The 14571-nt window shown below is 37.8% G+C and overlaps 1 protein-coding gene across 1 annotated transcript in view; it reads left to right on the forward strand.

Moving 5' to 3' along the window:
- Positions 1 to 2616: 2616 nt before the first annotated feature.
- LOC311302103 (uncharacterized protein) overlaps positions 2617 to 14571 on the forward strand; it is a 101995-nt gene continuing 90040 nt past the window's right edge. The window contains exons 1-4 of the mRNA XM_084427708.1: positions 2617 to 2740; positions 4621 to 4773; positions 4958 to 5110; positions 6440 to 6589. Of these exons, the coding sequence (XP_084283834.1) occupies positions 2659 to 2740; positions 4621 to 4773; positions 4958 to 5110; positions 6440 to 6589 (538 nt within the window). The 5' untranslated portion in view covers positions 2617 to 2658. The remainder of the gene's footprint in view (positions 2741 to 4620; positions 4774 to 4957; positions 5111 to 6439; positions 6590 to 14571) is intronic.

The following is a 14571-nucleotide window of genomic DNA, read 5'->3' on the forward strand; positions in this document are numbered from 1 at the left end:
GTTTATATATTTCGTGTGTGTATGTCTCTATGTGATAGAATTATTATTTGATGCAAATAATTCTAGCCGGCTCAGCCAAACTTTATCAGATGGCGGCTCAATTTGGCTTACGAAATTATTGGCTGGCGGCGGCTGAAATTCTAAATGGCGCAAATGGCGGCGCCCGGCGGCGGCTTCGGGGTCTATTTTAGAACGTTGGCAGGTTTTGTGAGATCATAGCAAATGCCCGAAATCATAGGCAAATCGGTGCTCGTTCACGTGAGTGACAATCACGCAGTGTGCATAATCAAAGATGTGATCTGAGAGAATCGCTGACGAGTCGCCGACGCCCGTGAGATATTTGGCATGCTAAATATCTGGACCTGTTGGCGATTCAAAATCCTGCTGTGTGAATGTGTTCTGACTGAAAATAACATAACGATTTCTACAAATCAGTTTCAATAGTAACGTTACGTTGGGTTTAATTTGTCTTTTAATGAGATCTACTATTATTGTTAGTGGCAAGATTTTTCACGTGAATAAATGCATAGATCTGCAAATTACTTGTGTTCCGTAATGGTCTGGTGGTTCGAACTTTTGCCAAGCGTGTCAGAGGTTACAGGTTCTAATTAATCCGGATGTTTTTTTTTTTTGTTTTTTTTTTTAATCAAAACCGAATATGTTCATCAGTGGTTACATTATATATCAAGCAGGGACACGTTTGTGTGCATTTTGTTTTGTGATTTCACCGGAACGAATAGTCTCCGCAACAGCGTTAAGTGATAGATTGAAGTGCGCATCCGTGTGAAGACTGCGCGAGCCACAAGAGAACATCCGCGCCACTGATAGCAGCAGCAACGAGCACTCTGCATGATTTCAAAAACAACACGTTTTAGCTAGATCGTCTCTTATTTAATAACGAACTAAATTAATGCTCTGCTAGTTAACTGGAGATGTTTTATTTAACTGTGATAGGTACATCTGTGCCTCTCGATGTTTCAAAAAGTGGTGGGGACAATATCGACCCTGAGAAAAAGTAGTGTGGACATGTCCCACCCAAATTACGCCTATGCTCACGTTTGGACCCGAATCAGAGCAACCTCCATGTCTGTTTTCAGACCTTCCCGCTTAAGCCTGTTTTATGCTTCTGCGTCGAACTGCCGCCGTAGCTACGTCGTAGGCTGTGTGTAGCGCGCGTACCCTACGGCGTACCCTGACGTGCACCTCTCCAAAAATGTAACAACGCGTCAATTCTACGCGGACACAAGCGCTGTGATTGGTTTGCCAGAACCCCTCCCTCGGGGTTTCACACGCTCCCTAGGTACGCGTCAACGCGGACAACGACACAGAAGTATAAATTAAAACCAACACGTTGCCTACGGCGTATAGGCTCCGGCGTAGGTCCGACGCAGAAGTATAATGAGGCCTTTAGCTCTCTACAGCGCTGTACAGCGTTTCTAATATTAACGCGGATCCTAAAGCTCTTGCCCAGACATAACCCTTTATTTTCCAGTGTTTTCTTCTGAGCTTTTCTCTTTTGTATTGTGTCTCATCTCTATTTCTGCAGTCTTTCTTCAGTTCAAATCTCCCTCTTGATCGTTCTCTCTCCTCCACCGTCATACACCACCTAATGCTGATTGGCTACACATTTGTTGTCGTGTCGGTCAGACTTCCAAACAACATATTTCAAAAACGACTTTCCCAACCGTTAATGCATGATCTGTTTTAAAGCAAAGTATAGAGTGTATTTTATATAAACATACATATATATAAATACATATATAGCCTACTACCGGTAAAAAGTTTTAGATCGGTAAGATTGTTTATGTTTTTAAAAGAAGTATCTTCTGCTCACCAAGGCTGCATTTATTTCATTAAAAATACAAACAAAAACAGTCATATTGTGAAATATTATTACAATTTAAAACAGCTGTTTTCTATGTGAATATATAGTTAAGTGTAATTTATTCCTGTGATCAAAGCTGAATTTTCAGCATCATTACTCCAATCTTCAGTGTCACATGATCCTTCAGAAATCATTCTAATATGATGCTTTATGCTAATATGAATAATTCAGCTTTCATCTGAGGAATAAATTACATTTTTAAATATATTAAAATAGAAAACAGTCATTTTAAATTGTCATATTTCACAATACTGTTTTTTTTTATTGTTGTTTTTTTATCAAATAAATGCAGCCTTGGTGAGCAGAAGAGATTTCTTTTAAAAACATAAAAAATCTTACCGATCTAAAACTTTTGACCAGTAGTGATATATACTAAGGGTTAAATTCAACGAATAAGGAAACGTCGAAAAACTTTCTTTCTTTCTTTCTTTCAAAATTCCTTGGGGGGAAAACTGCCTTCTAAAAGTATTATACTTCTTTGAGGCCATTGAAAACTAGTTTGTGTATTCTGGAAAAAAAAAAAAACCCGTTTGGCATCATATTCATATAGCCTAGAGCTCTCCCGATTGGCATCATAGCCTGGAGTTTGTCTTGTCAGAACTCTCTGACCTCATTGGAACTTTTTAAAACATGCGGACGTGTTCTATTGTTCTCCAAAACAGATCATCCCGCCCCAAACTCACGCCATTGGTTGAGCGCTAACTTAAATATTCTCTCATCCTGAGACAAGTATGATTTTCCAGCAGTTCATTGTATGACCGTAATTGGAGAGGATGACAGCTCGAGTGTATTGCGCTGTGTTATTGTGTCTGTCTGGATGCTTGAGCACCACAGAAGCTGCTCCAGGAACCACAGGTGAGATCCATGTTCTTTAACTTCATTACGCAGCCTGAAGAAATGCTTGAATAATAGTTCAGGTGACCAGTGAAAGATGAACTTTGTAAATATATAAATTGTAATATTATCTGAGTCAATAGAGAAGACTTTTATATTGAAAGGGTTGACATCTGATTCACACTGTGCAGCGCGTATGCGGTGCCTATTTTCCCCGTACCCATGTTAACAGCTTTCACACTGCATGCGGATGTGGTCCGGTGTTGTGCCCAATTTCAACTCCCTGAAAATTATTACCGGGGGTCAGAATTTGGCACAACACATGTTGCGTTTACAGCAGTGCAGCGATCGTTTCCGCACCGAGTCTATTTTTGCTGTGCTGCACGCGCTGAATTCGCTCCGTGCACAAAATGGCGACCGTTGACGTTTCGAACTTGAGTGTGTGGGCCAGTACTTCCGGTGAAAACTTCCGGTGATCTGACAGCGAGAGCGAGAGACAACAGCGACCGAGTTCCATTACCACAGCGATATTTTTCACAATGAGTGTTTTTAGGATTCAAGAGAGGTGACTTGCCTTTCAGAGGGTGACAGCCTCAGCACTTCATTGTTGTGTGCTGTTATGTACCATGTCGTCACGTTATAACAGAGAAGTCAGTTTTCATGCATTCCCCGTTGACGCTGCGGTACGGGCTGAGTGGATACAGAAGATCCGGAGGGATGACTTCAACCCGACCAAATTTTTAAATGCATATCATTTTCAGTCAGTGTATTTCACCTGTGCGTTTCTATGCTTTCTATTACTGCATTTATTTTGTGCAAGTGAGATGAGCACATACAGTATTGTACTACGTGTAAAATATACACAAACTTACCCATATTAAATTGTTTGTGGTACCTACAGTTAAAAATGTAAAATATGTGATAATAATATTGATCGAGCAATTATGCCTTAATTTAAAAAAAATTGGAATTTTTATTTTTAAAGGTCAGTTACTTAATGGATCCAGGATACTATGCATCCTGATAAAGTCCCCTTGGCCTTTGGAATTAAAATAGCCCCACATCATCACATAGCCTTCACCATACCTAGAGATTGGCATGGAGTACTTTCCATAAGATCATCTCTCAATGCAAATCAAACCAGCTATTAGGCTAACTGAAATAAAACCATGCCAATCTCTAGGTATGGTGAAGGCTATGTGATGATGTGGGTGGGGCTATTTTAATTCCAATTACTATGCTGTATCATGCATAGTATCCTGGATCCATGAAGTAACAGGCCTTTAAAAATAAAAATCTGCCTGCCTCTATGGGAATTTAACAGGGGTGTCCAGACTTATGCACCCTGTATTTTAAGGAAGAACATTTATTTATTTACGATACATTATTCATTCACAAAGAAAATTGGTGTCCTTAAAGGTTGGATTTTTCCTAATTTTTTTAATTAAGGCATTAAGTTCAATTTCCAAAAGATGATTTATTTTTTTTATTCCTCTTTTTAGTCAACTTTAGTATGGGTGTCTAAACTTATATAGCACTGTATATTAATTATTATATTATATTATATTATATTATGTGTGGTCAATCAATATTTCAAATATTTGTATAATGGCATCTTTTTATGAAAGAAGGTGTCACTGATACCAATACTGCTCCTGATGTCTCTATGAAATTGTTTTGTTTTTTCTTAATTTTAGTCATTAATTATAGGCATTCAGCATTACAGTGTAATTGAAAGCTATCAATTTTAAAATTTATTAGGCTTTAAAAAATATAACAACTAATATAATTTAAGTTAACTTAAACCAATCTTCACAAAAACTCATATTAACTATCACATTTACCTGTGCTCTTCAATAAATCAGGGCTATTTTTTTCACTGTCTTGTGTCTGTATAACAGCAAAGCCAGGAGTGTGTCCAATCACAAACGATGGAACAATAATGTGTTTAATGAAGGGTGAAGAGTTGTGTGCCGGTGACAGTGAGTGTCCCGACAATCAGAAATGCTGCAGCACTATGTGTAATGGACTTGACTGTATGGCTCCAGTTACAGGTATGATATTTTATTTAATTATAGGCATTCAGCATTGTAAATTGTATTAGGCTTGAAAAAAAATAACAACTTATAATTTAAGTGAACTTAAAACAATCTTCATAAAAAACTTGTAATAAATGTCACTTCAATATATCAGGGCTAATTTTTTTTTTTTTTTTTCTGTCATGTGTCTGTATAACAGTAAAGCCAGGAGTGTGTCCAAGAACAAACTTTGAAGAAATAAGGTGTATCAAGAAGGGTGAAGAGTTGTGTGCCGATGACAGTGAGTGTCCCAAAAAGGAGAAATGCTGCAGCACTGCATGCGGTGGACGTCAGTGTACGACTCCAGTTACAGGTATTACATTACATTACATTATATTACATTACATTACGTGCGGTCAATCGATACAATTTAACTAATTAATCGCATATTTTCTGTAATTAAGCACGATTGAACCCCCTTCTTCCAGTTGAATGTGTTTTCAGGGAAATGCACGGTTAAAGTAGTTCCAGGCAGGTCTTGACCTTATTACATGTCTGTAATGTATTGAAGACAGGAAACCGCATGTGGTTATTATAGATATTATATAGAGACTAGATGCCCTATTGGCCGCTGGGCACTGAGAAATGCGGCCGCCATCTTAAACCGGTCGTACTACTCCTAGTTTCGTTGCGTGGCAGCAGTTAAAGATGCCAGAGCACTGTGGACTATTTTCCTGTTTTAATTGGCGGACCATCGCAAATAGTGCCCGAGGGATTACTTTTAACATTACCGTACTATTGGTTGTATTTTATGAATAGAATATTACCAGATAATTGAGAAGGAGCAAGGATCTTTGATATTACTGTACTGAAATCGTAGCTAGCTAACATTAGCTAGGCTATGTTTACTGCACAAGCTGGTGTTCACCCGACATGGAGAGGTGGGGTAAAGTAATAATTACAAGAGCTTCTCGGTTATTTTAGTCCCGTCCGAACGTGCTATCAGTAATCATTACGGACAAAGTCAGTAAAGATTACGGCGACTTTTACCTTCTGTAAAAAGGTCCGGGAAAATTACCTCAGGTAACGTTACATCACATATTTTGATTTTGGACGTCTGGCCACTTTATATCTTATATCTGAATATTATATTACTGTTAAGCCTACTATGAATATTAAAATACGCCGAAACCATGTGTCCTGTATCATAGCTACATGAATGACCTTTGCAACAAAAAACCCAGCGTGAAAATCAGTTCGGTATTTAGTGAGGTATGATTAATTAAATGCGCTGACAGCTCATTGCACCTGCCATTCAGATTACACTGAGTGACCGGTCTAAGATGGCGGCCCCACGGCTCGACCGCGCCAGTAGGCAGTAGCGGTCGATAGGGCTATATGATGTCTATGGTTGAACTGAACTCTCTTTACTTGTGTGTGTCTATCTAACACAGATGGTGACGCAATGGCGCCTCACAGCGTTCACACCATTACACTACAACATGTACACATAATACATGACAATGTCTATAACACTTCGCCAAAATGATTTCAGTTATTTCAAAGGTCCTTGCAGCCTACAACAGCAAAAGAACCAAAAACCCCTGTAAAAAAGACAGTGACAGTGGATTTTTTTTTTTACTGTGAAAAATTAATTCAGCATTCAGTGATTTGGCTTCTCTGTCATGTGTCTGTATAACAGTAAAGCCAGGAGTCTGTCCAAGCACAAAATATGAAGCAGAAGTGTGTGCCCTGATACGTTTCGTGTCGTGTGCCGATGACAGTGAGTGTCCTAAGAATGAGAAATGCTGCAGCAATGGATGTGGACTTCAGTGTATGGCTCCAGATACAGGTATTATATTATATTAAATTACATTATGTGCAGTCAATCAATATTTCAAATATTTGTATAATGGCATCTTTTTATGAATGAAGGCATTACTGTTGCCTTTGGCTTGCTCAGTTGGGGATATTTTGGGGATATTTTATTTTATCAATCAATAAATTCCACTAGAAACAAACCTTGTTGTATTTTAATTTAGCTGAGGAGGTTGAGGAGATTGCCCCTTCTATGTAAAGCGCTTTGAGTGCTGAGAAAAGCGCTATATAAATGTAATGAATTAATTAAATTAATTAAATTGTTGTATTTTAATTTAATACTGTGAAGCTGCTTTGATACAATCTGTATTGTGAAAAGCGCTATACAAATATACTTGACTTGACTTGATACCAATACTGCTCCTGATGTCTCTATTTTTTTTTTTTTTTTTTTTTTTTTTTTAGTCATTAATTATAGGGATTCAGCATTACAGTGTAATTGAAAGCTATCAATTTCAACACTTATTAGGCTTTAAACAATATAACAACTAATATAATTTAAGTTAACTTAAACCAATCTTCACAAAAACTCATATTAACTATCACATTTACCTGTGCTCTTCAATAAATCAGGGCTATTTTTTTTCAATGTCTTGTGTCTGTATAACAGCAAAGCCAGGAGTGTGTCCAATCACAAACAATGGAACAATAATGTGTTTAATGAAGGGTGAAGAGTTGTGTGCCGGTGACAGTGAGTGTCCCGACAATCAGAAATGCTGCAGCACTATGTGTAATGGACTTGACTGTATGGCTCCAGTTACAGGTATGATATTTTATTTAATTATAGGCATTCAGCATTACAGTATAATTGAAAGCTATCAATGTTAAAATTGTATTAGGCTTTAAAAATATATAATAATTTAAGTGAACCTAAAACAATCTTCATAAAAACTTGTGATAAATGTCATCACTTCACCTGTGCTCTTCAATATATCAGGGCTTATTTTCTTTTCTCTCTGTCATGTATAACAGTAAAGCCAGGAGTGTGTCCAAGAACAAACTTTGAAGAAATAAGGTGTATCAAGAAGGGTGAAGAGTTGTGTGCCGATGACAGTGAGTGTCCCAAAAAGGAGAAATGCTGCAGCACTGCATGCGGTGGACGTCAGTGTACGGCTCCAGTTACAGGTATTATATTATATTATAAAATGGTTAGTTTCAATCCTTGATTCTGATTGGTCAATAGCTGTGTTTTATTCACGATAAGTCATGGCTATGGCCGCTTCATCCAACGGTTCTATGTATTACTACACAACACCCCTAGCAACCACTCTTAGCAACTTAAACACAGAGCTGCCACTCACGCAATTGACACCTTTCACACGCCCTCACGCCACACATCCATTTTCTCACACAGAGACAAATCGCCAAGCAAAGAGGACACTGACACTGACAGACAAGACAGAGCAGGTTATTTATGATAGGAAACTAATTCTCAGCTCTCAGATTCTGTCAATTTTATTACGAAATTCAGACAACAAATACCGTTTTGGCGCTTTTAAATGTGACATCGCTGTTGCACCTCAGTTCAAGCGGCACGTGAACCGATCATCTTTCTTTACTACTAGTTAATAGTAAAACTCTAATAGGTAGGATGAAAGATACAGTACAACTTATCGAAATGTAAATGCATCATACATGCTATCAATGAGTGTTTTTCAACCGCGGAAAGAGGTCAATAAAACAGCTGGAGAACAATGTCACACATTTACCTCAGGAAAGCCATTTAATGACCACAGCATGTTAGTTGGCTAGAAAATTTTGTATTTTATAATATATTTAGTATTAGTAGCCTATAAATGAGTATTTTGCTAAATATGTGCACTATATTACATATTTATTATTTTTACTTATATCATTAAAAAATATAAAGTTATTATAACAAACCGCATTATATTTCATTTGAGTTGTTATTTTTAGCCTTTAATAATACCAGCTGACAGAGCTCTCTGTAGCCTGTTTACAGCATTATGTGAGAATTTCTTTCTTGAGAAAAATTAACATGTATCTACTGTACTATTTATCCAAATGAATTGATATTGAATCAAGATCGGAATCAAACCAAAAGAATTGAATAGAAATTGTAAAAATTGTATCAAGCAATAATAAAAGCAGTAGCCAGTCATTGCACCATGCACATCGTAACATGTTGTCACTAAACTTAATAAAATGATGTTTAGTTGGGCTACCAAATGTTTTGACATCACAATATCCTACACTTATTGCGATCTTTTTTTTTTTTTTTTTTTTTTACGTTTAATAATACATTTAAATACCTTATTAGTTTACATTTATATTATTTCAAGTTCACCACGAGGCTGTTGAATGCTTGAATCTGATTTAACATGTTTGTGTATGTAAGAAAACAAAATCACAAAAAAGTAATGAACCAAAGTCATGATTTGGGCCCCCCTAGCATCCTGGGCCCATATGCCTGACATAGCCTACTCTGCACCCCATAGACCAGCCCAACCCCTCCACTATAACGGCACCCCTGACTACGGGGCTGTTGAATGCTTGAATCTGACTGGTTGCCGAAGATTCTAAGGAGTGCAATTATTTTCAGGGAAACACACGGCTAAAGTAGTTCCAGGCAGGTCTTGACCGCATTACGTACATGTCCATATTACTTGGCCAAATGATTTCAGTTATTTCAAAGCCTACAGCCTACAACAACAAAAGTACCAAAAACCCCCGTGAAAAATTAATTCAGCATTCAGTGATTTGGCCTCTGTCATGTGTCTGTATAACAGTAAAGCCAGGAGTGTGTCCAAGGAGAAAATATAAACCAGAAATATGTGCCCGGATACGTTTTGCGTTGTGTGCCAATGACCGTGAGTGTCCCAAGAATGAGAAATGCTGCAACAATGGATGTGGACTTCAGTGTATGGCTCCAGTTACAGGTATTATTATATTATATTATATTATATTAATTATATTATATTATATTATATTATATTCAACGTCAGCTGTAAGGTCTCGTACAATTAGGCATTGGGGGAAATGGCCTCAGATGGAAGCATAAAAGTTTCAAATTAACACAACTATTGTTAACATAGTTATTATCGTTAACAACTAACGAATGGCTCGACACAACCCGTCCCGGGGAATTTCTTCTATAATTTCACCTACGCTTTGCATCAGCTGCATAGCAGGGTAAATGACGGCTGTTATAGCCTGTATAGTACATAAAGTTTTGATGGTAATTGTGTCTGTGACAGAACAATTCTTGCAAATTGAAAGATGTCATTATTTAATAAATGTTTTGCTAAAGCAAAGATAAATTATCCATAGTTTAGTTCACATAGAATGATGTTGTGATCACTGTGTGAAGAGTTTTGAAAAAGTGACCTAAGTACCGGTATTTAGAAATGTGTTCTAGCGATTGTAAAAACAAACTGTTATTTGTAAAATAAACAAACAGGATTGTGTATTATTTTATAATAATAATAATAATTATTATTATTATTTTGTGTTATATTCTCTGTCAAAAGTACCTGAATTCGGACTATAGCACTGTTTCATGCATAGTGATGGGAATAACGGCGTTATAAATAAACGGCGTTACTAACGTCGTTATTTTTCTCAGTAACGAGTAATCAAACTAATTACTGTTTCCTCCGTTACAACGCCGTTACCGTTACTGTCAATAAAATGTGGCATTAGCCTACTATAATGAGCTCATTGAAGCGGTTTTCATCCGAGTAGGCTCTCTCTGCCATAGGAGCTGCAAAGTTTGGGTGGGGGTGGGTGAGGCGCCGGACTGGACAAAACAGTTCGCCAGTGTGCGCAAGAGACCGAGTGTGTCCGAGACCGCGCTCGACAGTGCGCGAGAGAGACCGAATGTGTCCGAGCATAAATACTTTATTTATACATAAATTACACATTTAAGCATTAGAATAATCTCTGTAGCATATTGGTATCATATGCAATGTTTTAATTAGTTTATATAACATAAACTCCAAAACAAGTTGTGAACACGTGCGGCAAACACGACTAGAATTTGGCTAAAATAACCTCTGATGATGACGTTCTCTGTAGGTTATAAAAATAAACCCCTAAAAGATTTTATTTTATTATTATTAATGTTGGTACATTGTTCAGTATTATATTGAGAGCACTTTTTGTTAAACTTACTATTGTGAGGAAGAAAATACTTCAAGTAGGCTATACAGTATGTCTACTGCACTAGTATGTATATATATTTTTTTATTACTATTTATTTATTTTTGCTACATTTCTTTTTTTTATGATTATTTATTTATTGATTAATTGCAAGATTGAACAAGGTCCACATGAGACCACCATTAACTATATACAAGACCAGGGTTTGCTAAGAGAGAAAAAAATAAATAAATAAAAAAATATAACAGTGAAAATAGATGAATAAGTTAGGGGGTTAATTAACGTTAGCACAGCTCTAGGATTTCCACTGCTCCTTATCAACACTCCGAAAAATTCAATACATCTGAGCTAACGAGTTATTATATGAGATATTTTTGTAACAAATTCAGTCCAGGCCTTAAGTGTCTTTGGTTTAGCTTTGTTGATTCTCGCTGTAGTGAGCTCTAGTAGTGCAATATATTTAATTTCTATAAGCCATAGTTTGGCTGCTGGGACCGTAGGCTCATGCCAGATCTTAAAAATTATCTTTTTGGCTGCAGTTAGAGCAGTGTGTAGAATCCTGCGCTGGCTAACCGTCAGATCAAGATCCTCATCAATATTCAGCAAACATAGACCGGGGTGCTTGATGATAACCTTATCACATAGTTCTGATACACTTAAAAACACTTCATCCCAGAAGTTACTGATAAGCTGGCACTCATAAAACATATGCATATAGGTACCCACAGAATTGGAATTACAAAGTGAACAGAAGGGGGTAGGTAACCGTTTCATTTTGTGCAAAACATATGGAGTAGCATATGCCTTATGAAGCAATTTAAAGTGTATCAGTTGGTGGGCAAGATTTTTAGACATTGTTGGAATAGTGTCCCATATCAAGTCCCAATTTAGTTTGCGGGGAGCGAATTCCTTTTCCCATATCGTGGTAATAGAGAGCCTACCACAGCCATGCTTGAGTAGACTGTTGTAAATGAAAGACACTGCTCCTCGTGCCTGTGAATAATTCACACAGTCCATCAGAGGGTGAGAGTCCAATTTACAGTTCCACGGCACTCCGTAAGCACGCATAGCACTTCTCAACCTTAAATATAAAAAATAGGAATGTCCAGGAAGATTGTAACACTCTTTCAGATCTTGAAAGGACCTCAAGCCCTGATTATTGAATATATCACCCAGGGTATGTACACCTTGATCCGACCATGACTTAAAAACAAAAGGTCTGTTATCTGATTGTAAATTATTATTATGCCAGATCGGAGATTCAGACGTGAACTTAAATGAACACCCCATGAATTTGCATACCTCATGCCAGATTTTCAGAGAATTACACACAATTGTGTTCCCAACCTTCACATCTTTCTTTAATACACCTGTGAATAAAATATCCTGGAGCCGAAGCGGGAGCACAGCGGACGCTTCCACATCCCTCCAGGCGATCTGGGAATCATCCTTTAACCAAACCCTAAGAGATCGCAGCTGACATGCCCAAAAGTACAAATGGAAGTTTGGAAGTGACAAACCACCTTTATTGGATCTTCTCTGTAGTGTTGAAAGTTTAATTCTTGGTCGCTTCTTGTTCCATATGAATTTGATAATCAAGGAATCTAATTCTTTGAAGAAGGTTCTATGGGGAGATAAAGGGATCATGGAGAACAGAAATAAAAGTCGAGGGAGGATATTCATTTTGATGATAGAAATTCTGCCTTGCAGTGAGGTTAAAATAACATCCCATCTCTGTAAATCTTGCCTGATAGAAGTAAATAAAGAACTATAATTTTCTTTAGAGATAGTCTGCAGTGAAGAAAAAATCTGAATTCCCAGATATTTGAATGTCTTGCTGATTGGGATCGAGCTAATTGGGATCGAGGAGGACGCTAATGCAGCATTAGTCGACGCTGACAAGGGCATTAATACGGATTTTCCCCAATTAATTTTGTAACCACTTATAATGCTAAAATCATTAAATATTTTAAGACATTGAGGAAGAGAAGAGGAAACATTAGACATATAGAGCAGGATGTCGTCTGCAAAAAGAGAGATAAAATGCTTAGAGTCACCTACAGTAATCGGGGAAATAATGTGGTCTTGTCGAATTGCCTGCGCTAAGGGTTCTAATGAGATTGCGAATAGTAAAGGGGATAACGGACAACCCTGTCTAGTTCCCCGGTTCAATGGGATTGCCTCCGAACAGCACAAACCCGTTGAGACCCGCGCAGACGAGTTAACATAAAGGGTCTGAATCATATGTATAAAACGCGGGCCAAAACCAAAACGGGTTAAGACAGACCATAAATATGTCCACTCGACCCGGTCAAAGGCTTTCTCAGCATCTAGCGAGAGGATAGCACGTTGTTCGTTAACCGGGTCGGGTGAGTCAATAATGTTCAAAAGACGTCGCAAGTTATCCGCAGCATAACGTTCCTTAAGGAAACCTGTCTGATCGTGGGCAATTAAAAAACTGGCAACCGTTCCCAAACGGTGGGCTAGAACTTTGGCATATAACTTGACATCCGTACCAATTAGTGAAATCGGCCTGTAACTAGAGCAGCATAGGGGTTCCTTTCCCTTTTTCAGCAGCAGGGAGATAAGAGCAGTATTCTGGTCCCTATGGAAACAACCAGTATCTATAGCGAAATTTATGGAGTCGAGGAGGAGTGGTCCAATCATATCCCATATTGCCAGATACAGCTCCGGAGGTAACCCATCCAAACCCGGGGTCTTACCTTTATTCATAGCCACTAAAGCCTCCTTCAACTCTTTTAAATCTAATGGAGAATCGAGAAAAGCACATTGCTCCTCAGTTAAGTGAGGGAGATCTAAGTTTATCAGGAATTCACTAACAGCTTGTTCATTCGCTCCCACCTCAGATCTGTAAAGCAGCTCATAGAAGTCCTTAAATATTCTGTTTACATCCCCTGGAGCCGTGTGAAGAACATCTGTATTATCCTTAATGGCTGTTATTGAGGCCAGGGCCTCATTACGTTTCAACCTTAAAGCCATAAGTTTTCCTGGCCGCTCACCATTAAGATAGTAATTCTGTTTGGTACGGTGTATCAAAAATTCTGCCCTTTTTAATAGAATAGCCTTGTGGTCAGTTTTTAAATTGCCCAAGAGTCTACTTTTATTTTCCGTAAAGGTTTTTTTAAGATCCTTCTCTACATGTTTAATCTGGGCCTCCAGTTGGGTTAATTTTTTCCCTCTGGATTTATTTACATGGGAGGCAAAAGAAATGCAGTTTCCTCTCAAGAAGCATTTAGTTGTCTCCCATAGGATTTGAGGATTAATAGATGAACTTAAGTTTTCTTGAAGAAAGAGAGATAATTTAGAACGTAACTGGGACAAAAAATCTTCATTTTGCAAGAAAGTTGTATTCATACGCCACCTTTTGGAGCTTAAGGGAATTATCGGAGGAGATAGATTACAAATCACAGCGGAGTGATCTGAAATCAGGATAGGTAGGATATCAATGTGATTTACTCCTTGGATAAGAGATTTAGAAATCAAGATGTAATCTAATCTCGAAAAAGATTTGTGGCGCGCCGAGTAAAAAGTATAATCTCTAGAGTTCTCATTTTTCACTCTCCAAATATCACATAAGTTGTTATCAACAATGAGCTCGTTTAATGACTGCGAAGCCGGATCACCATGGACAGCGACAAGAGATCTATCAATTAAGGGGTTACAAACTGCATTAGCATCCATACCTACAACCAGTTTGTAGTCTACAAAGTTAAGAAATAGTTTAGTAAGAGATGGGAAAAAGTCTACATCGTAAATATTAGGGGAATATACTGAGAAGAGAACTATTTTTAAATTGTTCCATGAGCCAGAAGC

This window comes from Rutilus rutilus (genome assembly GCF_951802725.1).
Source record: "Rutilus rutilus genome assembly, chromosome: 13".
NCBI classification, from domain to species: domain Eukaryota; kingdom Metazoa; phylum Chordata; class Actinopteri; order Cypriniformes; family Leuciscidae; genus Rutilus; species Rutilus rutilus.